Source organism: Manduca sexta, chromosome 25, assembly GCF_014839805.1.
Source record: "Manduca sexta isolate Smith_Timp_Sample1 chromosome 25, JHU_Msex_v1.0, whole genome shotgun sequence".
Lineage (NCBI taxonomy): Eukaryota > Metazoa > Arthropoda > Insecta > Lepidoptera > Sphingidae > Manduca > Manduca sexta.
This window is the reverse complement of record NC_051139.1, coordinates 17,018,598-17,046,104: the sequence shown is the minus strand read 5'-3', so window position 1 is coordinate 17,046,104 and position 27,507 is coordinate 17,018,598. Positions and strand designations below refer to the sequence as shown.

Here is a 27,507-nt window from a genome sequence, read left to right as displayed (position 1 = left end):
GTGAAATAGTGGTACCCTACAAGTCAGGTCCAACTGGCTCTATCATCTTTCGTTTCGTGTTCCAGTTTGCCGTCTGATATTATGCCATTCTATGCAGTCGGGTTTGAAGTAACTGATCGGTATGGTCATGATTTCAAACGAACAGAATACATTGAAATAACATCCGTGTCTTAATGACGTGGCCATTAATAAAATTATATATTAGTATGTATACGAAATGTCCACAAGAAAAGCAATATACTGAAACGAAACCATGAACTAATTGTCCACACACGGAAATTTCGATTTTAATTTTCACTGAAACGTATCGCCAAAAAATATACAATCTAAAAACGTTCGGAATTTTCATTTCGCAAATTGCCCCCTGATTGGTCCATTTCGTACTTTGAACGTTTGATTGGCCAATCGGTGGCCACTTCGATCTGTAATTACGAATCGTGTAATTTCGCAGAGTGCACGCCGCCCGCGATTTTGTTGTGCGAGATGGAGTGAGGTGGGTTTGGGGGGAGTGTGAGGGAGGCGCGTTATTGATTAACGTCAGCTGCAGTAATGACCGGACAGGCCATGCGTCACTCGATGCCGTGACAAAAGAGATGCGCCGCGAGCGGGGGACGACAGCGTGTTGGCTCCTGTCTGACCAATATTTGGATATGAAAATACTACGTGTAGTGTCTCGTAAAGGAAATTGAGTGGTTTGTCAATTTTCATGGCAAAGACAAAGTATGCACTGTTATGTTAGCCAGTGTAACTACTGGACATAATGAGACTTAACCTCTCACGTGTGAGGATGGCGAGCGCAGTGGAATACCAAACAATACTTTGTAATTCAAGGTGTTGGATAGTGTTTCTACTGTTTATAGGCGGTCGTACCACTTACCATCGGGCGAACGGCAAGCTCGTCTCGTCATTCAAGCAGCAATAAAAAAAAACTTGTAGGACGTTACAGCCAGTATAATTACACGCGATTTCTAAAGCTTGGCCCGGGGTATTATTGATAATGTTTATTGGTGGTCATTACGCTCTAGGCTCATATTAGGCTCGTGACTTACTCGTCGCGTTATTCATTTGTATAAAACATCTTAACAAAATTTCCACACTTGAGAGCTCTTCATATTTTTTCCATTACGCGAAATATACAGACCATGACTAGCCTCACGTAGGGAACGTATTAACAATGCATATTTGTATAATATACAGTCTTATACTTCTTCGTAAACTAGATTTCATAGAGAATAATATAATAATGTTTTCAATAACAATTGCTATATTTCCCCCCGCTGCCTCCTACATTTTACACCAACCGCCCAAAACCGGATATCCAAAGCAATCGAGAGCATCGTGAAACGGGCACGAATTATGGTGGCCCGGCGAGCTGGTCCGCTCCCGGGGCAGTGCATTGTACGCCGTGTCCCGGGTCGAGTCACAGGGTACGACCCTGTGAAATGACTCCGTATTTTTTTTAACGGCTGATCCTTCAGTCAACATCGGGAAGAACCTGCGAACGGTATACTGGTTCCCCCCGGCTTAACGACTGCAGGGGCCAGGAGGAAAGTGGGAGCGAAGAATTGGGAAAGGAGTGTGGGGGAAGGAAAAGGAAGTACTAGGATGGGCGGAGAGGAAAAGGAGGTGAAATGTTCTACGAGTCCCTGTCAGACCCCCCATGTGAACTTGCAACCATGGGGGTGTAGGCATCACTTTTTGTGTGCCTAGGGCCGCGACAAATGTCCCCCCATGCATGGGCGTGCATTCGGTATGAAGACCGAGCGCACAAGAATTGCGCCGGGGGGGTGGGGGGGGGGGTGACTCCGTATTGAGTCTAAACATATGACACAACATGAAACCAAAAGTTTGCTAAACTCTTTCAAAATAACATATCCCGCTACAGCCTGGGGCTTGACTAGTATAGGAGGTACCGCTGGTGCAGAAAGCTAATATAGAATGAGAGTTGCGTTGCGTTTTGTTTGGTTAGTAAGATACCTAGAAACACAGATTTCCTCCTTTTCTTATATGTATTTCCCAGCTGACATGATTGTTATGGCATTGTGGACGTTATGTAATGACGGTAAAATTATTTATCAAATAAATCGCTTGCTTCTTTGCTGGCATTCTTCTTCTTCTAAAGGTCCAGTGTTAACTCAAACTAGAACGACAGCTGCTTGGGAGGGCACTGTTGCATATTGACGTTTCCGAGGGACAGTATATAGGCGCATAAAATATATTGTGAAATCCAGTTGTCATGTGACTCGCGTGTTGCCACTCTACCGTGGCACATAAAAACTTCAAATAAAAATATATGCCCGAAGAACGGAAAATCTCAATCATTTAACAATAGACGATAGGGATAAATCATTTTTTATGAAAAACTAGGTTTTACTCGCGGCCAGATTAAAATGCTCAGTCGCCTTGAAATCCTCCGCCTGGAAAATCACCCTTATGTTAATTTAGGGCATGGTCTATATTTGTGTCACAATCCATCTAATACTGTTATTTGTGTTAGGTAATAAGCATCGAAACATGTTTCCAAACTGTCTGCCACATTTAATATGATACAATATTTTGACAGTACAAAGTACAATCACAAGTTTTGAAAAACTTCTTCTGCTTCGCATGGGTTCGTAGCACTTATATTATATCTGTTTTTTTATTGCTACTAAACTTCACAGGGTCACCCGCTGAGCTAATCTGACGATTACTTACGCGAAAAGAATATCCCAGTGTTATGGTATGGGATGAAAAGAGACACAAGATGGTTTTTAATCTGATTAATTCTATGTACAAATGGTGCTTATATTCTAATTTGGTACGTAACGTACGTGCCATGATTTATCTAAGTATTTGAAATTATGTGCGAAATTGTCGCTACAGGAACATTTATACACACATTTATATTTATATATGTATACTAGCTGACCCAACAGATGTTGTCTCGTCTTAACTATGAATTTGCAGCGCGCATTCTGTCAATCGCTGACAGTTATTTCAAATAATTGACAGTTATATAAAATTAATATTTTCGTTAAGTTTTCTTAAATTTTCTAATTTTCCGCGCAATTTTTGAATTTTTCCTTCATATGAACCTTCTCCTGACAATAACAAACACAACAAAAAAAAATGTGAAATCGGTCCATCTGTTCACGCGTGATGGCGTGACCAGGGGAAATAGGGATTCATTTTTATATATATAAATAGATTAAACCATAGGTTCAGCTATATATCTGTGGTTTAAAGCCCTAAAGACGTCTTCTGCCAACTCATCAACTAGATCCATGTTGCCATAACCAATAACAATTACGAGCGGACATTTTGATGTTGTTAGTACTAATAACTCAGTGTAGATAAGCTAATTAATGCCCTCGTCTTTGTCTAGTCTACACATAAGCTCTAGTTAATTACATGTTATCTGTTTGAAGGTTGTTGCTCTCGAATGTTGACGCTTGTGGTTTAGTCAGAAGATGGAAGATTTCGATGGTCTTGTGTTTATTTGCAAGACTTTTTTGATTACTAATATACAAATGCTGTTGATACTGGTGGTAGGATATATTTTATATCTGCCCGGGTAGCAACCACCGTACACAAGGTGATAAAATCCACCACAGTGGCCTAAGTTGGTGTGTCGCGTTCCAGGATCAGTCTGTGTATATCCAGTTCCTACAGGCCGGCATAATTGTATCGACTGCCGAGGGGTAATAATCTGTCGTCAGTCGACATTCCATTGGACCCCATTTGACTTACTATCGGGTGCAGTGGGGTCATTTTGCCGTAATTGTACAAAAAAAATAAATTTAATACTTCGTGGGGCGTCGGTGTCGCACGAAGGCTGCAAATTCTTCGAAACATCGGGAAAAAATTATGATATAAAAACCGCTATAAAATCTATCTTCTATCTATACTTATAATAAATCTGTAGAGAGGTCAATTCTGTACATCAAATATATTTCCAAAATAACTATCAGGGGGTTATTAGGGATCGATACTGATGCCAAAAATGCAATTAGTAAAATTTTTGTCTGTCTGTCTGTATAACCGTTATAGAAACAAAAACTACTCGACGGATTTTAACGAAACTTGGTACAATTATTTGTCACACTCCTGTGCTGGTTATAGTATACTTTTCATCACGCTACAATTAATAGGAGCAGAGCAGTGAAGGGAAATGTTGGGAAAACGGGAGAAGTTATTGCATTTTTTAAGCTTCCGTCGCGTGTGCAACCTTAATGGTTCAAGCTACACAGAAATCATGTATGACGGAAATGTTCTCCTTAAAATTATGTAAAACATATCCCACGACAGCATATGTCTATCTTTTATGGTTGACTCACAATAACAAGTGTAACTCCCGATAGCTTAGCAGTTCGAAGCTTTCTCATTATATTTGTCTACTCTTACGTTTATAACACTCTCAGTCATTCCTAATTAAAAAAGTTAACATTATTAAATATTCCATAAAAAAGAATCATAGAAATCGGTATAGAAACACCAAAGTTATACATGAAATACGCTAATAATAAGCTATCATGCGTGAATACTGAATCATGCTATAAGGATTATTTTTGTATATATAAGGTTGCGAACGCACAAGCAGGCGGCTTGCTTGGCACCTAGAGGCTAGCGAATCACCTAGCGAGTAGCTTCGTAAAACGAACATTCTCGAACGTTCGCGACCGGCTCCATTTTTGAAGTCCGAAACCCACGTGGGCGAAGCTGCGGGCGGAAGCTAGTCCTTAATATAGTTTTACTTTGATGTCTAACATTCACGTAAACAAAAGAAATCATTTCACATCTTCATCTGTTTATTTTAATTAACCGTAACTTCGCCGATTCCAGTCTACTACCAGCCGTCTACCAATCAAGAAAACATAACTCCCCATATCCAATTAAGTAATCTTCATTATCACGAGTCATATTTGCGCCTTAATAACAACTAAAGCCAGAACATTCAGACGTTCTAATTGGTATGAATATCGTAGCTATTATGTAATTAGTCGGCTATCGGTGTGGCATCATGGATTCCCGCAGGAAGATGTCCAGTTACAGCGACGGGCGCCGTGCCAGGACCTGAGGCGTAACGCACGGGAGAATGGACCTTAGTGTGAGCAAGCAATAGGATAGCAACATAGCAGTGGCTAAAAAGGTTTTTTTTTAAAAGGTAACCCGAAAAAAAGAAATTACCTTACCTAACACATTACGGCCAATTTAAGAAAGTAAAAATTAAGATAAACGTAAATAAACCTAAAAGGGAAGCTGGTAGGAATCAGATTGTATGTACACTTCGCTACTGCAAGATAGACTTTAATGTATAGCAATTAGAGATACGAGAAAGCTATCTATAAAATAGAGACGTCTTTATTATCGGGCCTATGGAAGCTGCAGACAAAAACTGACAAAAACTTTTGGCCACTGAATGCATAGTGCTTGGAGGTTATTATAAAGACAGTGGATATAACTAATGAAGTAACTATCGAAATATGCTGAGGTGGTTTGGGTATTTGAAGATGTTGGATGTTAAGATACTGACAAAAAGGATATATAAGGCGAATGTGGATAGAAAAGCCGGTAGGGGTCGCCTGCACCGAACCCTAAAATGTCAGATACCCGACATTTTTAGTAAAGGCGAGGTCAAAAGTACCTTGAACCAGCGCGAATGCATAAAAGATTGATGAAAGTGGAAAGGGAGAGAAGTATGCTAGAAACGTGCAAAGTGGCAATCCATAGTCTCTGCCTACCCGTGATGTATATCGAAATTCATTTTTCGATCATCCGGGAGTCTTGTCAAGGCACTGCACTAATGTCATTAATTCCTTACGGCTTACACTACTATATCATCCGAGCCGCTTCCGCCGCTGCCCAGCGCCACAGGCTAACAGATCGTCTGTCAGTGCGTCCGGTTGCTCCGTTTAAAGCCACCACAAACGCTTGCCTCATAATTCCAGCGGCCATTGTATTCATTTCGTATAATCGCATTACTGTGTGGCTAATTTCATTATTTTGTCATACATTGCTTTGTTAGTTCATAGTGATTTGTATAATGGTATTGTTTATGCGTGGTTGTATTTTGTAATTATGCAGATTGTTATTAGTTTAGTAGAGAATAATGTGAGGAAATTTTATTGTAATTTGTAGTAAATTATGGGTTTGTGTGAGCATTTTCGGGACACAACTTCCTTGCATACAGTGAACAATTACTCTCCAATACTTGAGAGTTCATTAACCTACTAGCCTCCAATGAAGTTACGAGGTATGGCTGCCTCCAGCCGGCACTGGGCATTTATAGGCTAGTTATGCAATTGGAAATATGATGACTGGTCATGATGTGTCCTTTTTTATATATCACGATGTAATAAATAAAATAAACTATGTTTTACTCCGAAATCGGTAAGTTCAAAATTTATATTTAACGTATGACTTGTATCGCACAAAACTATACATATTACAAAACAAAGTCCCCTTTCCTGTCTGTCTGTATGTTATCGATTTTCTCAAAATCTACTCAACGGATTTTTATGAAATTTGGTATGGAGATAGTTTAAGACCCTGGGAAGGTTATAGAGTACTTTCTATCCCGGAAAAATATATAGCGGGATGAACGATATCACGCGGGCGAAGCAGCGAGCAAAACCTAGTAATATTATAAATGCAATGTTTTGTGAAAATGTTTTTAGAAGTAAACGTAGAAATAGTTGAAGACTGATTACTGGTGCTAGGTCTGTCATATTATGTGCAAGTCCGCCTGGATAGGTACCACTGCAATGTCTATTTCTGCCGTCAAGTAGCAGTTAAAAAAGTAATTTTAATTTTACATGCCCTAATGACACAATTACAACTCTAAGAAAATTCGTCGCAGCGATATCACACTTTCAGTCAAAAATAGCAAAATTGAAAACGAGTATGTGGTTTCATTTATTTAAAATGACCCCGTATGTCTTGATTAATTATTAAAATTAGCAAAAACGTTCTCCAAATCAGAACACGGTGACTACACTCGTATTTGGGTAAAAAACAACGAGATGTATGTAAACAGATGGCGAGCGTGTTTACTGCGAGATATAAATTGGTCCATGCAGTTGCATTAAAACAACAAACATGCAACTCGAAATGTTGAATGATATCCGTCGCAAACAAACACAGTTATCAATATCGATAGTTATTGTAGTTTGGAACTATTGTCAAATTGAAAACGATATTTTGAGGCTTGGCGCATATATTAATAAATAAGTTATTAAAATAATTAAAGTTGTTAATAAACGGATTGATGCAATATTTAAATTTGTTTTGCTATTTTATAACGAACAAATCAGAAAGAAAGACAAAACTTAACAATATTCAATAATATGACTACAACTAAACAACAATGTCAACTGCAGTGTACTCCAAATATAATGCTGGCTAACATGAGTCAGTTCTTGATAGTTGCCAAAATTATGACGGCCTGTCTTATTGTATATTCACCGTCTAGACGCTATAATTGAAATTACTCACCATGTACACAGTATTCTCGGGCCTAATTTTAAACATATTTTTTTATATCTCAAGCTGTAACCCATAACAAGAATATGCAACGTCACATAAACTTAAATTCTCACGTAAACATTTCTAAAATCTAAATATTGAACTCATCGACACATTCGCCTCCCTAGTGGTATAACGTTTGTGACGTCATAACAATCACCAATCAGCGTTGTGGCGGCGCGACTATAAACAAGGCTCGCACGGCGCAATATCCGGACGTTTGGTTTATTTAGAATCATAATAAATCATAAGATCTCTAATCACACAATGGTATCGACGGAGTACTAAAAAAGCGGCGATAGCCTTGTTGGTTGTGGAACGGACTGCCGAGACGAACGTCCGCAGGTTCAAATCCCAAGGGCACACACCTCTGACTTTTCTAAAAAAATATGTGTAATCTTTGTGAATTATCGCTTGCTTTAACGGTGAAGGAAAACATCGTGAGGAAACCTGCATACCTGAGAAGTTCTCTATAGGAATTTTGTGGGTGTGTGAAGTCTACCAATCCGCACTAGGCCAGCGTGGTGGACTAAGGCGTAATCCCTCTCAGTAGTAGAAGAGGCCCGTGCCCAACAGTGGGACAGTATATAGTACAAGGCTGATATTATTATACATTATTATACTATTAGTCGATGTGATTGCATAAATAGTAGGTGGAATTATGGTTAGTGTTTAATACACTGTAGAATCGTGGGTAAGTGACTAATGAAGACTATGAGGTTTCTAAATGTCTATCTACTATTTGATTAATTAACTCCTCCCTATCCTTCTATTTGATTAATTTCGTTGCGGGATAATGACAAATTAATTTTCCCTGAGACTCGCCGAGCTTCACTGCTTGGTGTCATAAAATGCGTCTCACTGCTGATCCTGGCTTACAGGAGTTGTAGTGGTGGGTGTGAGGGCGGGATAGTCTTCTAGGGTGAACTAGCATCCAAGATCCCTTATAAATGTTTAGATATCAAACGTACTAACTGCAACAGAGTCTAGTGATCATTTACGCTGGTCACAATCACGGGAATGAAACCTCATCTTCAATGAATGCCGTACCGATCCAAATATCCTACCACTACTAGGTGATCCACTTCCTCATTTGCTCATATACTGTTAAAACTCTTAGGGTTATATATTGAATCCCACGTTATATCATAATGGACAGCAATACAACGACCGTGCTTGATTATATGCTAATTTAGATGCAAACAATAACACGATTTAGTTGTTTGATAGTTTGGGACACTGCGGTCATTGTGACGTCACGATAGGATCAACGGATATACATATTAATACTATTCTGTAGAGCAGTGCGGTGTCAAATCTCATTATAGTTTATAACTGGATTGCGGGTTGGACGTTTTGAATTTTGTTAAATTGATTCCATATGCATGTGTAAGTTCACGCCTTATACTTGTAGGGGTTTGCAGCGACGTTATCAATGCATCTAAAGTTTATCCTATATTTTTGTATAAGGAGATTGTCGGCATATAGGGAAAAATTCTTAACTCGGGTAACGCGCGTAGAGAATGTCTTTTACTTAGGAGAGCCTTTGTTCTCTAATTTAAATGTACAAAATATTTATTTTGAAATTCAAACCCAGACCTCACAATGTAACCGCTAAACTAATGTGACAACTCCAAGCTAAGCTGTTTCTAGCAGATTATATTATGTATTCAATTATCGTTAACTCTTGCGCCAACTCTGCTAAGTTCCTCCTTGCAAGTTACGTAATATCTAAATATTTCTCACTTAAGCATTAAGTTCAGTGAAGTTCCTTTGGCGAGACGAGTTAATAATTATATCTACATACATATACGTATACTTTGTATCAGGTCATAGTCTTTGAGTCCACTTAACTATTATATCGGTAAAACAATTATAAGATTATTATAATAAACCAGGATTGGTTGTATTATTATTTCGTCGGGGTCAGTTTATCTGATGCACTGAATGTATTAATTTATTATCACCATCCACAATCTCTAGAATCCTATTCATGAGTGTAGGCCTCTCCCATACTGCGGGCTCTTTGCGGTCCAACCTGAATATTACTTTGTTATTTTGTACTCTCAGACACGGCGCCGGAGCTGCACTACACGTTCATCGAGCAAGCCCTGCACCCGGGGCCGGCGCTGGCGCTCCACTGCGCCGCGTCGGGATCACCACCGCCGCGGTTCACCTGGCTGCTCGATGGACAGCTGATCGAGGAACACAATACACCGCAGAGGTAGGACACTTATATTGAACACACACACTCAGTCACTCACACACATTATGCCATTATCCATGATGAGGAAGGCAGAGGTGCAACCAGGGAGACATATTTCATCATTTGTGTGTTCAACACAGGGTTCGTTCATTAATATGATAGGGGATATGATATCGGGCACAAATATCAGATTCCGGGCTAATACCGATAATATTTTTATTTTTTGTTTTGAAAAAAATTAAATGTTTCATGAGCATTACTAGGTGGTCACTCTTGGTCTGAGGTAACTTAACTAAAACTCTGACTGGCACTCATGTCAAGGATATTGGCCTGATATTTTACGGGCGAAGTAGGGGAAAGTGGAAGCCACAGCTATATTTATAACCATAATACTCGCTGGAACCAATGAGTTTAATGTTTTACTAATTGTTCACTAGAATCAATTTAAGATTATTCAAGGATTCGTGGCTTAATTATAGAATATTTCAAAGTCTACACAGCGTATCGGAATATAAGCCGATTTTCAATTAATATTCCGATCCGATTAATTATCTCGGTATTACACAGGAGCATAACTCAGTTCATGAACCCGAGTGGCGACGTGGTGAGCTATCTGAACCTGACGTCGGTGAGGCCCGAGGACGGCGGGCGCTACACGTGCCGGGCGCACAACGCGCGCGGCGCTGTGGACCACTCCACCAGGCTCAATGTTTACGGTACCAACTCTAATCTTACACCTCAAATGAAAGAACTATTTAATTTTACCCGTGGTTCTTTCCATCTAGTTTTTGCAGTTGTAAATGTGTCTATAATTAAGATTAAAATACTTCATCCGTTCATAATTTTATTTCTTTCTTTGTTAGAGGGAAGTGGAAAAATCTATTTCTATATACTTCCATTTGATTATTTTGTGACAGAAAATTACTAATTAGTATTCCCAAAGACTCGCCGAGCTTTATCACTCGGTGTAATAAAATGTGTACGGGTCGATCCTGGCTTATAGGAGTTGTAGTGGTGCTGGATAGTTTCAGTATCAACTGCAGTATCCTTATACTACCAAGATCATGAATATATTATCAAAAATATAATTAGATATTATTCATTATATTCAATTCATTTAAATTGTTAAATTATTAATTCTTATAAGTAATTGTGATAAGCTACTATTATACGCAAAGAGAATAGAATATACCATAATTTAAAAACAACTCTAAAAGATATAAATAACACTACCAAATTAAAGGTAATAATATAATATTACATAAATTTATAAAATTAATTCTATAGAATAACTTTAACTGTAAATTTTTGAAGATCACAGCAATGGCTATAAACCTTGAATTTAAAATCTTTCAGTTCAAAATAAAATATAAAATATTGATTTGCAGGTCCTCCATCGATAAGGAACACTGGTCCTGTACGGGTGGTGGCTGGCGTCAACACCACAATCTACTGTCCCTACTCAGGATTTCCAATCAGGTTGATGGAGGTGCATTTGCTTAGTAAAATTATAAGTTTCAGTTTCGTTTCATTTGGTAGTCTTTCGCTCCAACTGTCTTCCTGGTTACCCTTTCATTTGATGTTGATTTGGTCTTATATCTCCGTTCAATAAACCCTTAGGTCCTGTTATGGAATATTTTAGTACCGATACCCGAATAAACATTGATTAAATATATTTTAAAAATCATTAGTATAATATGTACCTGCCTTGTTCTAATGATATTGGTCCGAAATTAAATTGTTTCATTTCTAAACAGAAGTCTTTTAAAATACGAAAAAAAACGGATGTGTTTCAATATCCCAAAATATTTTTAAATTTGGAATAATTCAAAATTAATTAATTTGTATTTCGTTGATGTACACATTGGAAACACTCGTAACTTACAAAGAAATTATACCATAAAATTGTACCCATTCTAGTGAGATTCGATGGCAGCGCGGTGGAATGGATCTGTCGACGAGCGGCGGTCGAGCGCTAGCGGGCATCAACGGCGACTTGCTCCTGTGGCCCGCCGAGCCCGCTGACGCTGGAGTCTACTCGTGCAGGGTCACCGCACCTTCGGGACAGTACGCGCAGAAAGATGTGCAGATATTCGTCAGAAGTAACTTACTTTTAAAATGACACAAATATAATGGTTTTCCCAAACGCTGCACACACTGGGTCGTGATAGCGTAGATATGATGCATGTGGTCAGTGATACAGGGGGCAAAAAAAATGGGATAAAGGATGTTCGGGCAGGAAAGAGGATTTTTTCAATAAATCCTTTGATTAGCTGATTTTGAATTTAGTGTATTTCGTTAAAATTACGTCGCCTTTTATTAATCGCGTTCAACCGCCGTGCGAGCCAGTTACAACAATTAAAAAGTATACAATCACAAATAAAACGAAAAATATTAAATTACAATAACCATAATGTAGATCTATGGTCCTGGAGTTTTGTCCAGTGCGCCGATAAATGACACTATACGTTCCGTAATAAAGGATATTTATCTTTATATCTTTTTTATTAGATTTTAGGTATGACCGTCTTAGATTACCCAAAATATATATAGTCATAAACAATTAACTATAATTTCAGATCCACCAAAAATCGCGGGTTTCACGTTTCCTGGAGACCTCGTTGAAGGCAGTTCTATTCAGGTGCTATGTGGCATCACATCTGGAGACAAGCCGGTCTACTTTTCCTGGCTCAAAGATGGGCTGCACATTCCTTCCAGTCTGCAGGTATCCATATTACCATATCTTAGAAGAAAAGTAAAATCAGTAGCACAATGTTAGCAGATGTGAAGACGAGGTTGTGGTTTAATTTATTAACACGATTCGAAAATAAATCGCCTCGTTCTCCCGGAAGTTTGGTGAAGAATTCAAACTAACGGAAATTTCTTAAAATTCAATGTAGTTTTGTAACATGTATTAACTGCTACCTAATTTTTATTTATAATCTTTAGTTACAAAATGTACCCACGTCCTAAGTAATGATATAATTTAATCATTATGTCTGCATTTTCGTTATGACTAGGTCCAAGAGAAAGCGCTGGACGAGTTCAGCTTCCTGATCTTCTCCCACGTAACATCTAAGCACAGCGGCGACTACACCTGCGTCGCCAGTAACTCGGCTGCTGAAGTCAACCATACTGCCAGGCTAGCTGTTAAGGGTAATTTCATATTTATTGTTCAACAACACCTTCTCACAAAGCCTTCATTCGCGAAAAGAAAGGCACAGGTCCAACCAGGGCAGCTTCTTTTTGCCAAGTTCTGACACATAGTGTGATGGCTATTTTTTCACTTAAAAAATAGGCAGATATTGGTATTAGTATGAAAAGTAATTCCTAAAAATGTTTAAATGTTAAATACTTAATTGCAAATGTTTAACGCATAAATATTATATCCGCACATTTTATAAGAAAAAAATCGGTAGTTACCGTAAAAATATTTCAATGAACACCTTTTCAGTGGCACCCTCATGGCTGTATGAGCCCCAAGATGTATCAGCGCTGCTGGGGACGCAGATTGTAGCGCATTGCGCCACCAAAGGCTATCCAGAACCAAGAATCAGTTGGCTGAAAGGACATGGTAATTATACATTGAATTTTTTTTTAGCGATTACTTGAAAATGCTCATGATTTTTACAGCAGAATCTGAAGACGAAATTCACCTACATGGTTAACAGAAGCTATTTAATAATTGCCATAATTATAATATTGTAGAAAGTCGGCCATATTTATTTTTTATACTCCATCAAATTTAAAAAAAGAATTCAGATCATCACAACTTTTTTGACGGCTTTTCATACCTCGATATTTTAAAAAATGTTTTTCTCAGGTTCAGGAGTGAGTGATTTCCGACCGGTGTCGAACATGGAGCTGCAGTTCTCAGTGTTGTCTAACGGGTCGCTAAGCATCGCGCCAGCAGCCCATCACCACGAAGGGCAGTACATGTGCCGCGCCGAGAACGGCATCGGACGAGGGCTCAGCAAGATCATCACTGTCTCTGTTAATGGTAACATTTGCCAACACTAATATTTTATCTTGATCTGGAGAAGTAACTATAGATAAGTGCAGTATATATAGATTCCCTTAATTTTCGTTTAAATTATGCCAGCCTGCCTTACTGGCTGTACAAGGGATGAACCTGGATAGCACCTTATCAGAAGGGGTGATCTTTGATCGCACCTCGTCGGGACGAGTTATTATGGTTACACGTTATTTCAATACAAAATATGCGTACCTTCCTGCCACTAAATATTATTTTGATCGTCAATCGACTTCTAAAATAGTTCCAATTATTGTAAATTTTTTGCTTTTAATAATGATGGAGGTCCTTATCCACATTAAAAGTGTTATACCCAGAAACTGTAGTCTTTCTCTATTAAATTCCAGAACCAGCTCACTTCGAGTTTTCATCCCGTAACATGACAGTGAAGCGGACGGCTCAAGCGATCCTACAGTGCGACGCGCGAGGAGACCCTCCCATACAGCTGCAGTGGACACATAATATGAAGAGAGTTGACCTCACTACATACAGGTAGTCATTTTACTTTAAATCAGTTCTTTAATGGTGGTGGTGGTAGGGGTAATCTAAGTAGTCATAAATATGATTTTATTAAGAATTTGAACATTTAGTACTGGGCAATTGATTTTACCTTTAGATGAAAAGTAATTTACAGTAGTGTAAGTAATTATTGAATCTTTGTATACCTAATGTTCAAAGATTCTCGCTTAAAAAACTATAATTTCCACGCCGTTTTGGACTTATTTGACATTTTTAGCTACAACCTTTGCGTATATTTTTTACTTATTATGGTGTGTGAATATTGAATTTGATTACTAATACAATATACTTCTTCATCTTCAGAGTATCGGTGTCAGAAAAAAGGTCAGACAGCGGTGTTAGTTCTCAACTCACCATCGCCCACGCGGAGCGACCCGACTCCGGAGTATACAGGTGTCGAGCTGAGAACGCGTACGGGAGGGATGAACTGCTCATCTATCTCGCTGTGCAAGGTTTGTTTTTAATTTATAATAGTTCAATAAAAATAACTTAGATTTCATCTGAAACTAATCCTATCGGAATTGTTGATTTCTTGATATCGTCATGTCGATCTTAAAATAATGCATATATAGTTCATATTGTTTATTGTAATTATACCTTATAATATTTTTCATAATCTAGGACCTTATTAAAATTAAACTATTTTTCGGATTTTATCGCGGTTTTAATATTTTGGTTTCCTCCCGACGTTTCGAAGACAGTAGCCTTCGTGGTCTCGTGGGGGACTGAGGTGTTGTTCATCCGCAAAGTCAGAGTTACAATATCTACGTACATTTTACAAATTTACAACTTTTTAAATTTTAGCTGTTGGTTGTCCGATCTACTCAGCATGAGCTCACAGTGTCCTGAAGTCGTGCACCTGGTCTTTTGGGTTCCGATTTAATTAAATTAGTTAAGAAAAATAGTTTCATTTTAATGTCTAACATTCGCGTAAACATAAGAAATCATTAGGACCTTATTCCTAAATAAAAAAATGAATGACTAAAATACAAGTCCCGTCCCCCCGCAGAGCTGCCCGAGGCGCCGGGCGCGGTGGCGGCGGGTGCGCGCGGCGGTCGCGGCGCGGTGGTGCGCTGGCGGCGCGGGTACGACGGCAACGCGCGGCTGCACGCCTACCGCCTGCAGTTCCGCGTCGTGTCCGACGACGCCGCCGCGCCGGCCGACTGGACCGACGCGCCCGTGCGGGACGTGCCGCTCGACAGGATCATGGAGAAGTACGGGGCTTGAACTATCTTCTCTAGTTACTACTGGCTTGTTATATGATCCTCTACTAATATTTACAGAATTTGCCTAAGAGTACAAAATGCTTTTTTCTGAACTACTACAATGCATTAAGTGCATGAACCAATCTTTTCATATTCTCCTAGATAATACTCTTCAATTGCGTGATCTAAAGGTCAACGCCACGAGATTTTTTTCATACCATACAACAACAAATAATTCAAGACACATCGCCAAAATTTTACAATTTCTATGGACCTAATAAAATTTAGTAAACAATAACACTAGTGTAACAATGACATTTCCATAATCAGGCAGGAATCGTCACAACCAGATTCGGAGGTGATCCTAGAATATCGAGTGGATGGGTTGCGACCAGCTACTACGTACGCGATGAGACTCGCCGCCGTCAACGACATCGGAGACAGCGACTACTCTGAGCCCGTCATAGTACAAACTCTGCAAGAAGGTATAAATATTGAGCTATATTGTTATTTTCATTGAGTAATGTTATGCGCGTAGGCACTATTTATGGTTCAAAGAGCTTCATAAATTCTATCTCACTGATAACAGTATGGGAAGTATGAACTCTTAATTATTTAAGATAACTATATTTTTATATATAAAATAATTACATTATCTCTTTAAATCGTTTTTTAGCTCCGTCGGAGCCTCCGCACAATGTGCAAGTTCAAGCAACAGGCCCAGATGAACTCTTGGTTAAATGGCAGGTAGTTTATTTCAGTTTACATTATATTTACGAAGTTAAAAAATAATGAGAAAATGTTTATATAATGGTTACAGTGATCTAGCATACGTTTTAAATTTTGAGCCTTTTATGCCTGGGATTACTTGAAAAGCGGCTTTTTGAGAATTTATTCACAGAATAATAATAATTATATACTGGCTAAAATTTCTTTATTAAATAAAAAACTATTCTCAGTATTGCGACTTTATTCACTGTTACCTTTTTTTGGCTTCGGCTAAATGCCCCAACACCCAATGGTAAGGAGAGTAGATACCAGATAGTGACTCACGTGGTGCCGCTGTCCAGGCACCGCCGCAGGACAGCTGGAACGGCGAGCTGCTCGGCTACGCAGTGAGCTGGCGCGAGGTGGGCGGCGCCGGCCTGCTCGCGCACAACAACACGCGCACGCTCGTCGCAGCGGGCTGGCGCGCCGGCGCCACGCTCGGGGGGCTCAGGGCGAGAGCTCATTATGAGCTGAAAGTGCGCGCCTATAATAAGCTGGGAGCTGGCCCTGCTGCGCAACCTGTTACTGCACATACTCTTGAAGGAGGTGAGATTTTTAGATAAATGACTTAATACCTAATAGCCACACAAGATTGGTGAACAGACTTTTAGGAGAGGGTGGCGAATAATTTTGCAAATAATATTAACACGAGAGTGTTTGTCGTTGAGCGTGTTGTAATGGAAGGATGAATATATCTTGAGACGTGTGGTTGGTTAAATGACTTATATACTAAGTACACACACTATAGTGTGAGTATTTTGCGATGAATAGGAGTTACGTTTATTGTGTGTGTCAGCCCCGGAGGGAGCGCCAGTGCGCGTGTCGTGCGGCGCGGTGTCGTCACAAGCAGTGCGCGCATGGTGGCAGCCGCCGCCGCTGCACCTGCGCGCCGGCCTGCTGCTCGGGTACGAGATACACTACGAGGTGGGCACTACACTACCGTCCTTATCATTACTTCATCATATCATACGTGATAAATATTGAAGTCCAAATTTAAAAGTTCAATGTTCGTATTGTTGAAATATGATAATACAGTCCATGGACGACCCCATGAGCCCGGTGGAGACGCACCGGTCGGGCGGGCTGGAGACGGTGCTGCAGTCGCTGCAGCGGGCGGCTAACTACTGCGTGTCGGTGCAGGCGCGCACTGCGGCCGGCGCCGGCCCGCTCTCCGACCCCGCCTGCTGCACCACGCACGAAGACAGTTAGTATTAACTATACCCAGCAGCGTTATATCATCTTTCCTCTAGATTAGATTCTAGTGTCATACTAATGCATTCCACCATGTTACCTGCATAACCACTTTTGTATTATGCATTAAAAGATATTGTAACGTGTGTAATTACTAATGACTAAACAATACGTAGTTATCGTATTATTTTGTCAGAATAAGCAACGCAGTGCCGAGCCTTATAGTACTATACCTAAGTCAATGCTATAAGATAACAGCTGATAGTAAAATTATGCAAGGTTTCCAGCTTTAAAGTTATTTAGTTCTATAAAACATATTCATACCTTGAAGTTGAGGATAATAATCCTAACTTAAAGCATATAGACTCTAAGTAAAATAAATATATCGTTTAGTTCCAGGCGCTCCAGCAGATATAAAAGCGACGGCAAACACAGAGGACACGGTGATCGTGAGCTGGTTGGCGCCGGTGCATAAGAACGGCAAGATCAAACACTACACGGTCTACAATAGGCCTCAGAGGTTGGTACTATGTAGAAATTAAAATTAAGGGTAATAGACGAAAAGTAGACTTATCATATCAACAAAATCAAATTGATATTTTGAATTGAAATCAGCAAAATTATGACGTATATACCTTTGAAGCATCATAAAGAATAAATATATTTTTCCATCAACAATTATAACCATAGAACCTGGTAGAAATTATATAGTATTATTCGATAGGACAGGCCAGCATTCGCAGCTTATGGTAGTGCACAAAGAGGACGAGCAGGAGTACCAGGTGGAGGTGCGCGGCCTGCAGGAGCACCAGCTGTACGAGTTCTGGGTGACCGCGGCCACAGCCTCAGGCGAGGGGGAGATGAGCGCTATTGTAGCCAGAAAACCTAGTGGGAGAGGTGGGTATTAATGATAATATTTTATAGTTTATAATAAACTGTATAATCTTCGAGTTTATGCAGAGAAATGGTTCTAGAAGGGGCTTTAAATGTATCGTTGGCTAAGAAGCTTTTTCTAAAATTAAAGCCTTATAAAATTTGCGAATTTGCTTCCACTCCACACTTTGAAGCCGAATACAGGCAGGTTAAAGATGATCATGCAATAAAATAGGTAGATATTTTGAAGATGCTCTATTATTTTATAGCCCCAGCAAAGATCACATCCTTCGGTCGTCGGCTGGAGGTGTTGACCGGTCAGCGGGTCGTACTGCGGTGCGGCGCAGCTGGCATCCCCGCCCCGCACCGCACGTGGTCCCGACACCGCCCCGCGCCGCCTATGCACCAGGATCGACGTTACTTAATTGATGGACAGCATCTGGTTATACTTAGTAAGTTTTGTTTTTATTATGTGACTCATTCGTAATATCAGTAATAATAGATCAATGTATCAGTATATCTTCAATCCAGGCATAGACGAAGAGACGGCAGACAACTACTCATGTACGGTGCGCAACGCGTGGGGCGAAGAGCGCGCGAGCTGGCACGTGGCGCTGCTTGTCGCGCCCGCCGCCCCCGCGCCGCGCGCTCCCTCCGCCGCGCCCGCCGCCCTCAGCCTCGCTTGGGACATGCCCAGGGACACTGGACCTCCGCTGAGGGGTGAGTAGTTAGTACAGAGTAGAGACCCGGTGAAGAACGCGCGATCTGGCATGTGTGCACTGGACACTGAATGGTCATTGATGCAACGTTTTTTGCTCAGGATTCATTTTGGAGTACAATGAGCGCTCGTCCGAGCGTTGGGAGCGGATTCGCCTACCAGCGACAGATAGAGCGTTACGACTGGCCCGCTCGCTGCGGCACAACCTACATAGTGCGGCTGCTGGCGCGCTCAGCTGTGGGCTTGTCGCCGCCGGGTCGGGACCTACTCGTATCTACTAAAGGAGGCCGTGAGTTTACTACTTTTATAATGATGTTATTTTGATGAAATATATTTAGTAACCTGCCCAAGGTTCTTGTTTTTTTTACACTTACTCTTATTTCACTTCAAATTGGAGCGTAACACGGTTTTCTTGAATTATTAAGATGATTTGTTTCTAATTTTTACGAACAATAACCTAATAACAACAGTCGACACCGTCTGAGGGAACATTGAAAATAATTTGATAAATTAATTATAATTCAAAAATATTTAACTTCACTATCCTACAGCATCCAAACCAGCGACAGAGAAGGACCTTATCACCACAAACAGCTCCTGCCTTCGACTGAACCTTCTGACGTGGGACAGTAATGACTGCCCCTCTCTCACTTCACTGTGTCAGTAAGGAGCTTTGACGACACGGCCTGGTCGATCAGGACTGTTGAGCCCGTGGAGCCCTTCGTGATGTGCGACCTACTGGTAGCTACGTGGTATCATCTAAAGGTGGTAGCTGAGGGTGACGCTGGGGTGACAACTGCGAATTATTATTTCTCTACGCTAACTGAAAATGGAGGTATTCCTATTTTTCTCTTTTTTTCGTTATTTGAGATTTTGCGAAAAATATTAGAATCTGTGGCCATGAATTGTATCTTTAACATTTTTAAACAATTATATCCACAATATTAATGGACTTGCTAGTTCCTGGATCTCAGAAAAACTGCCATGAAATAAATTTTTCTGCATTTTGTTGTTTAGTCTAGATTGCTCGAGGCCCACTTATTTTAAGTACTAACAGTGGTATTTTTCATCAGAGCGTATCCCAGCGCCTGCGCAATTTCCGCCGGGCGGGGCGGCGGGCGCGGGCGAGAGGGCAGCCGCTGCACTGGTGGCCGCTGTGGGAGCCCTAGCACTTGCCTTGCTCCTGCTCGCTGCTATTGTCTACAAGAAGAAGTATGTTATGACATAATCTGTTCTTGTAGAGAAATTATCAAAATGTCCAACTTCTGTCGTCTTTTTCATTTTTTAATGGAGTGGTAATTGCGGCGTTCTTTTCATACCAAACAAATATAAATTCAATAACATGTATATACTTTTTGTGGTGCGGCCGCAGCATGTTTACGAAAGGGCTACGAGCAAGGCGAGGTATCTGAAGAGGAGGACAAATGCCCGGAGAAGCGTGACAATCACCGCAACTGCCAGCAGGTGTACACGTCATCGCCCATCAAACGGAATCTCAACGCTAAAGACCAAGGTATGCAAGTGGCATAAGGCCTCTTAACACTAGTTGCCACATTTGATATGCTGAAGATACTCGAACACTGCATATGAGTACCACAGACGACATTGTATTTTTGGGACACGGCTCTCTGGGTTTTGCCAATTTTTTAAGGAAGCCTGTACTTAACTGTGGACATCCGAGGTTGACAATAGATGAAGAAACGTATTTGATGGTGATTTCAGGAGGCGAATGTGCAGAGCTGTACGAGATCAGTCCATACGCGACGTTCAGTATGTCGGGTGGAGCGACGGGCGCAGGCGCGGGCGCGGCGGCTGGCGCGGGTGTGGGTCCGGGCGGGGGTGCAGCGGCGAGTTGCGCGGGGGGCACGCTGCGCACGTTCGGCCGCGCCGAGCCCGCGCCGCTGCACGCCGCGCCGCCCAGGAGACCGCCGCTTGATGCTGGTACGAACCTTAACTTTACTTTCTCCATTTTTATAAGCTCACGACTATTCCCACCAATTCAGGTGGAAGCGCAATATCCGTATTCGTAACGCGTAAATTCGTTCCATTATGTGATAAGAGGAGAACCTATGACTATATCTGGCATTCATTTCAATCACGGGCAAGTCTAATGAGTTTCGGTTAACCTGTCCCAGGACAGCTTTGTGAAGTCGAACCAGCCTAGAACGGCTTCTGTTTATGAAGACAGATGACAATTTCCTTGTAATAGACGGTTAAAGACTCGATTCATGAAAAATATGAATCTCGTGTTAATGATTATTATTTACTGTGCGTAGAGGAGTACACGTTGTCCCGGGCCATGACATTGATGGTACGCCGCTCGGAGTCAGACTCGGAGTCGAGCGGCTCGCCGTGCGCCGAGTGCAACTCCAGCGTCTCCTACAGGATGCCTGTCAATAAAGGTACGGCATACAGATTTACTCAAAGTCTTCAGCCTTGGCAAGAATAGTCGAACCACCTCGTGATCTCATAAAACTCTATTTGATTATCATTTAAACGTGTTCATAGATTTGGAAAGAGCTTGAAAAATGTTTTCAACTAACTGCAGCACATGGGCAACAGTTAGCACTATTTTACTGTTTTAAGCAAATCATGCTGGTCTCCTAAACGTGTGCAAAGGTGATACTCGTACAAATATTTTGAGTTTAGAATTAGGAACTAGATATTTATAAGTAAAAAATTTAGTTCATGTAACCTTTAATTTTCTAATGATCTGTAACGTATGTGTATTGTTCAGTGGAGGAGAGCAGCCGCGGCACGGTGTCGGTGTCGTCGGGCGCGAGCGCGGCGTCGGGCTGCGCGGCGGGGTGCGCGCCGGGCGAGGACTGCGGGCGCGGCGCGCGGCACGACAAGCGCCGCCGCCCGCGCCGACACGCGCCCTCGCATAATAGGTCATACAACAACACACCATTTTCCCTTGTAGGGGTAGGCAGAAATGCAATCAAGACATCCATTTTACGTCTTATGTTTGGCCCCATAATGTGATACGAGACTATTCCGCCGTCGGACCTACCACTGCAGTTACTATAAGCCAGGATCGGCAGTGGCACCCATATTATGATACCGAACGATAAGGCTCGGCTAGTTTTGAGAGCACTAATTAGTCTTCATTCGTAACGAGGCAGTCTAAGTCATTCGACTATAAGATTTTTTTAGTAGTGCAAGGGTCAATTGAGCATAATTTATTGGCCAATTCTAAAATGGGGCCAAAATCCTAAGCAATCCTAAAAAAAGCTTGGTTAAAAATTAAAGATGATTCATAAATCAAAGGTGTAACGTCACCATGATGCCATCTTTATAATCTTTAATCCGTTCTATGAAATTTCTATGTAATTAGATCTTTCAGTTTATCTTTGAGACAATTTTGCCAAATATGAAAATTAAAATTTAGAACTTCGCTGCCTTGCATGATAGTGTAGGTAAAGTAACCCCATCTGTCTCCTAACTTACTAAATACGAAAACTTACGCAACTCCCACCCCACAATAAAGTTCACTTTTTACTAACTAGATGACGTGCCGAAACACTTTTAAATATATTTTCCACTAGATGGCTTTATAAAAATTTCCCTTGCAGGCATCAACAACGTCACGAACAAGAGAGAAGAGATTTTACTATACACGTTTAAATAAAACGAAGACAATAAAGACTGCTGCGAGCGAAATAATTTATTATTAAAGTTGTTATTTAGATAAATTAACTTTACTTGAAGTTCACATTGATACTCCCTTTGTGTGCCAAATACTCATAATTATTGGTAAGCGACATTATTATAGTAAATAATATGTGTATTTTATTTTCCTCTGCCTAAGTATTACTTATCTATTTTTAGGTTACAAGAAATTAGGCCTTTTTAAAATTATATTAACCACTAAAGTACAAACATTACAATAAGTTCTATTTTCAAAATATTTTATGCAAATTATATTATTCATTTTATATGTAAGCAGGCAAGACATGTTTAGTTCTAAATTTAAATTCGTTAACCGAACATTTTCCAGTAACCGTTTATAAATTTACATTTTACTTGCTAACCACTTCAAATTATTAATCTGCAGAGGGTACGCAGATTTTTTTTTATATTCGTCCATTCACTTCTATGTTTAAAACATGCTCGATGAAAAAGCATTGTATCCATTTTTTTTCTTCGTCCTTAGAGGACAGGCTAGTCTTACAGTACTCTTACGACCATACTGCCTAGTCTTACGTATAGCATTGTATCAAGTACTTATCAATCTTACGTTAAGAAATTTTAACGTTTTGTTTTATTTTTAAATTTTTGTAGCTTGTGAAAACATAATATTCTTATAATGTCTATTATCTTTATAAGTGTTATAAACATATAAACATTGCTTTTTATTGGTGTTAACCGATAATATTTAAAACGTGTTTCCGATGAGTTGAACTACTTAGTATTTTTATTTATAATTTGTACCTAAGAGTCAGCATTTATTCGTCGTTTCCTTATATTACTAAAAATACTACATTATAGACATCTAATGTCCCGAAGTGATGCATGCAGTCTGGTGCCAAAGTAATTAGTCAGTAGTCTAACAAAATTGGTGTTAACGAGTAATCTATTTTTCTTTACAAATTTTTTCAAATTTATTTGGAAACCATTAAGTAGAGTTTTTGTTAGTGCAAATATTTAAGTTATTTTGTGTTAAGTAAGTGTTCGTTTGGTATCAACGTGAACTAGGTAAATGTAAAGATTTTAAGCTATAAATGTGTAAATATTTTAGATGAATTTTGTACCGATTTAGATTCGATATTGTCACGGCCTATTCGGAGAGAAATGCCAAATTACAAAAAACACAAAATTACATAGAAATAGTTTCTTTTATAACAATTTATATTTTATTCAAAGTTTTCAAATGAATCCATTATCCAATAGCTTACAGTAGGTTACCTTTGAACCATATCTAATTATTGTAAAAAGTAACATTTATTAATAATGTGTTAATAATGTAAGTACAAGGAGTTCGGGCGGTAAATAAACTAATTTTACTAAACTTAATTTGCCTGTTAATAAATGGCGCTGTTTACGAAATTAAATAATTGCATTTTTCTGAAATCAATTTTATTAAGTATTTAGTATTTTTCTACATTTTGAGGCCGTAACGAGTACTTGTATTAAAAATCTGAAACAAATTCGCATAGAAATCAGTGTGTTGGGTATTTAAGAACTAATCACTAACGTTTTTGATTTAATATTTCCTACCCTCATTTCGGCCAAGAGAGCCTTATTGTACATTTTCGGGAAATTAAGAGCTATTTGATATGACTACAATAAGAGCTCGCCATGTTTATTTTTATATTTCACAGTAAACATTTAAGGTACGCTCATGAACGTGTTCTAATGATATTATTAATAGTAAACAGTATTTAGTAAGTTTATTTTGTAAACGCGCCATTGCTCTCTAGAGTAACAGCCACTGCCGGTGTACCTCCATTTTCTATGTAAATAAACGAGCGACAAACTAAATTAAATTGATTCTTGACATGTTGTTTTATTTATCCCTAAAAATATATACCGTTTGAAACATATCAGTTCTCAAAATACATTATTATAGCTTCGCAAACTAATATATTATATTTTGTTCCTGTTTTGAAAATCTTATAAAGAAGATATTATTGGGATATTAGCAATCGAACAGTGAGTGTGAAGTAATACTTAGAACAATTCTACGTAAAGCAGAAATTGGAAACATTGTCATATAAAAACTAATGTCGCGAGTAAGTAAAATAAATGCTATATAAAATATTTACTTCAACATTGAGTGATAGATGGCGCTAAATAAAAAAATTTAATCAAGATTAAGATATCGATAGTTTGTTATTATCGATATATTGCTTTAATTTCCAAGTGGGGGATGGTAAGGGTTGGACTATGAATTTTACAGGACAAAACATTTTTATTTCCTTTTCGTGTCATCATCAAATAAATTCGACATTTAAAAAAGAAAACCGAATAGTAATAAGAATTTAAAAGTTATCAATTTAACATCTACCACTACGCCACGTGGCTAGATTTTGCTACTTGAAAGATTTATTAAGGAAGAGAAGTTAGGTTGACTAATGTAAAGTTACTAGAACCGTTTACGCACACACAACCGCACACTCACGCCTTTTATCCCCGAAGGGGTAAGCAGAGTTACAACATGCGCATCTGGTTTCTGTGTATATTCCTTCTCATAATGTGATAGGGGACCAGCTTATCGCCATATCAGGCACAAATTTCAAGCTCTAGGCTGCTATTGACTAGAAAAACCCAATATAATTTTACCTTACAGTACTGCAGATATACCATATTACAAATCAAAATAATAATAAACGTGAATTCCAAATATTATATTTAAACTTAAACTGACGAAGCACTTATTTGTCGTGGCACCTAATCAAATCTAAACATAGCCAGTACAGTTTTTAGGCGCTGTAAACGTGCTCCAAACGGGAGATTGTAAAATTTTATGTTTGATCCTGCAAAATGAACTGTGAAAACATCCTTCACGTACCATTACTACGCAAATCTTATGTATATTCCTCCATTGATCTAAAAATACCTGATAGATCTCTAATACGCGTCCGTCTAGATAGGTATTATCGCTTTTTCCATTTCAGCCGCAATCTAGGGTGTAATGTCTGTAGTATTTCAATTTGTAGGATAGTATTGTAGCCACTGTATTGTGAATTTTATGTCACAGGATGATGATAAGGGTTTTTATTTTCTATGACTGTGTAAACTAGTAACATGGCCATGGTATGTTATCTTCGTGAAATTACTGTGGAATGGTATTTTGTATGCCAATTTCTATTATCGTCGTTACAAGCTTGTTACGCACTGTCGAAATAATAGGTGGCATGGAGAATAACGACCGGGAATGGCTATTCAAAGGCCACGGGTAGAGATTATTTGCAACTTTTTCGGGCGATAGGTATATTATATAAGTTTATAATGATGTTTAAGACAGTGCCTGTGGCGATTCGAGCCCTCGACGTCCTTCTAGTACATGGCCATGCCGGTACTGATGACGAGCGTATTTTAATTTTTTTATCACAAATAAATGTGAAGACGAGTACATCGCTTGCCCTATGGTAAGCGACACTACCGGCAATATACAGTAGCATTACCGTATTGGTCCTTGCTGCCCCTGCATCGCGATCAACACTGGCTGCACTAAAATTTGCTAGTGTACAGTGCGGATGCCGGTGCTCGGCAGTTCCTACGGCAAACTGTGGCGTCTGCAGCGGAATGGTCGAGTGTATCGGTACATAGGATTTCCATTTTAGTCCTCAGTGCAATAGTGCCGTCATGTGCAAATAAATTACTATAAATTATAACCATGTAGAATTTTAAATTACCAAGTACTGCGTGCCACTGTGCTTGTCACCTTGAAACAGATGTAAAGACTCATGATGTCCAATGATTTGGCTGGATATGATGTATTAGGAAACATCACAGTGTTATTTGATGTTACTAAATATTTGAGTATGCAGCTAGTTTGGATTGCTACAGATCCAGTCGTGGCGATTTTTATTATGTAAGTTGATGGGAACTTTTAGTTAAATAGGTAATAGAGAAAAAATCAGTATCGGCAACGAAGAATTTAATTAGCTGGTGGTAGGATATATTTTATATCGGTCCGGATAGCGACCACCAAACACAAGGTATCAAAACTCACCTCACGTAAGCTTGCTCACGTGGCTGACGTAAGTATGTCGCGTTTTAGGATCAGCATGTGTACATCCGGTTCTGACAGGCCGGTATAATTGTGTCGACTGCTGAAGGGTAATCATTTCTCGTCTCTCGAGATCCTGTTGGACCCCATTCCACTTACCATCGCGTGCAGTGGGACCACTTTATCGTACTCGTATATAAAAAAGAAAAATACTTTAGAACTTTTTGTTTTGTAAGAAGTGAAAACACGTGGTAGAGGCAGTCGTCTGTCCTGTCGACTGCGATATAACTTGCCAGGGGCCTTATTCTCTATCCCGCACGTTATTTTGACAGTGCGTAACAAGCACTTAACACAACGCATCATGTTTAGGACTACAGAAATTTGGCTTACAGAATACCATTCCACGCACATTTCTCGAAGATAACATGACACGGCCGCGTTACGCGTTTACACTATCATACAGAATAAGGGCCCAGTAGTTTACTATCAAGACTCATTCCACATGAAACGCAATGAACCAAAAACTTTGAAATACGTGATCGTAAAACTTATTCAGAACTATATACGTAAAAGTAGTATAATATTTACACTCTTGTCGATAGTATTATAGAATACACTTTACTTTAGCATGAATGGGTCAGCCGCTAAATTAAATAGTATACACATGTTCACGCTTTTTATCCCCGAAGGAGTAGGCAAAGGCGCAATATCTGCACCTACTCTCTTCCATGTGTATTTCGTCCCATGATCTAATAGAGAGCAAGCCTATCACTACATCGAGTAGTAAAACCTATAACACTTAGTTATATA

At 39.5% G+C, this 27,507-nt stretch overlaps 2 protein-coding genes across 2 annotated transcripts in view; both read left to right on the top strand.

Annotated features, from left to right (window-relative positions):
• Nucleotides 1–19,696, top strand: part of LOC115450184 (Down syndrome cell adhesion molecule-like protein Dscam2) — a 92,431-nt gene extending 72,735 nt beyond the window's left edge. The window contains exons 8-29 of the mRNA XM_037442898.1: nucleotides 9,577–9,730; nucleotides 10,280–10,428; nucleotides 11,101–11,191; nucleotides 11,633–11,814; nucleotides 12,292–12,437; nucleotides 12,733–12,868; nucleotides 13,167–13,286; nucleotides 13,536–13,712; nucleotides 14,093–14,237; nucleotides 14,568–14,716; nucleotides 15,274–15,478; nucleotides 15,800–15,954; nucleotides 16,146–16,216; nucleotides 16,540–16,783; nucleotides 17,034–17,161; nucleotides 17,273–17,441; nucleotides 17,822–17,948; nucleotides 18,153–18,325; nucleotides 18,571–18,753; nucleotides 18,833–19,021; nucleotides 19,122–19,308; nucleotides 19,571–19,696. Of these exons, the coding sequence (XP_037298795.1) occupies nucleotides 9,577–9,730; nucleotides 10,280–10,428; nucleotides 11,101–11,191; nucleotides 11,633–11,814; nucleotides 12,292–12,437; nucleotides 12,733–12,868; nucleotides 13,167–13,286; nucleotides 13,536–13,712; nucleotides 14,093–14,237; nucleotides 14,568–14,716; nucleotides 15,274–15,478; nucleotides 15,800–15,954; nucleotides 16,146–16,216; nucleotides 16,540–16,783; nucleotides 17,034–17,161; nucleotides 17,273–17,441; nucleotides 17,822–17,948; nucleotides 18,153–18,325; nucleotides 18,571–18,753; nucleotides 18,833–19,021; nucleotides 19,122–19,300 (3,272 nt within the window). The 3' untranslated portion in view covers nucleotides 19,301–19,308; nucleotides 19,571–19,696. The remainder of the gene's footprint in view (nucleotides 1–9,576; nucleotides 9,731–10,279; nucleotides 10,429–11,100; nucleotides 11,192–11,632; nucleotides 11,815–12,291; nucleotides 12,438–12,732; nucleotides 12,869–13,166; nucleotides 13,287–13,535; nucleotides 13,713–14,092; nucleotides 14,238–14,567; nucleotides 14,717–15,273; nucleotides 15,479–15,799; nucleotides 15,955–16,145; nucleotides 16,217–16,539; nucleotides 16,784–17,033; nucleotides 17,162–17,272; nucleotides 17,442–17,821; nucleotides 17,949–18,152; nucleotides 18,326–18,570; nucleotides 18,754–18,832; nucleotides 19,022–19,121; nucleotides 19,309–19,570) is intronic.
• An 18-nt stretch (nucleotides 19,697–19,714) lies between these two features.
• On the top strand, nucleotides 19,715–24,519 carry LOC119190622. Its single transcript, XM_037442899.1, has 7 exons — nucleotides 19,715–19,854; nucleotides 20,093–20,231; nucleotides 20,381–20,532; nucleotides 20,742–20,960; nucleotides 21,296–21,421; nucleotides 21,757–21,910; nucleotides 22,595–24,519. The coding sequence occupies exons 1-7, from the start codon at nucleotides 19,746–19,748 to the stop codon at nucleotides 22,644–22,646; spliced, it is 951 nt and encodes a 316-aa protein (XP_037298796.1). The 5' UTR covers nucleotides 19,715–19,745; the 3' UTR covers nucleotides 22,647–24,519.
• The last annotated feature ends 2,988 nt before the right edge of the window (nucleotides 24,520–27,507 follow it).

Bases quoted from the DNA above. Each gene is read 5' to 3' on its own strand.
- LOC119190622 (XM_037442899.1), top strand. From the start codon at position 19,746: ATGTGCGACCTACTGGTAGCTACGTGGTATCATCTAAAGGTGGTAGCT. The intron at 20,961-21,295 runs GTACGAACCTTA...TACTGTGCGTAG, and splicing joins GAGACCGCCGCTTGATGCTG to AGGAGTACACGTTGTCCCGG. The intron at 21,911-22,594 runs GTCATACAACAA...TTTCCCTTGCAG, and splicing joins CACGCGCCCTCGCATAATAG to GCATCAACAACGTCACGAAC.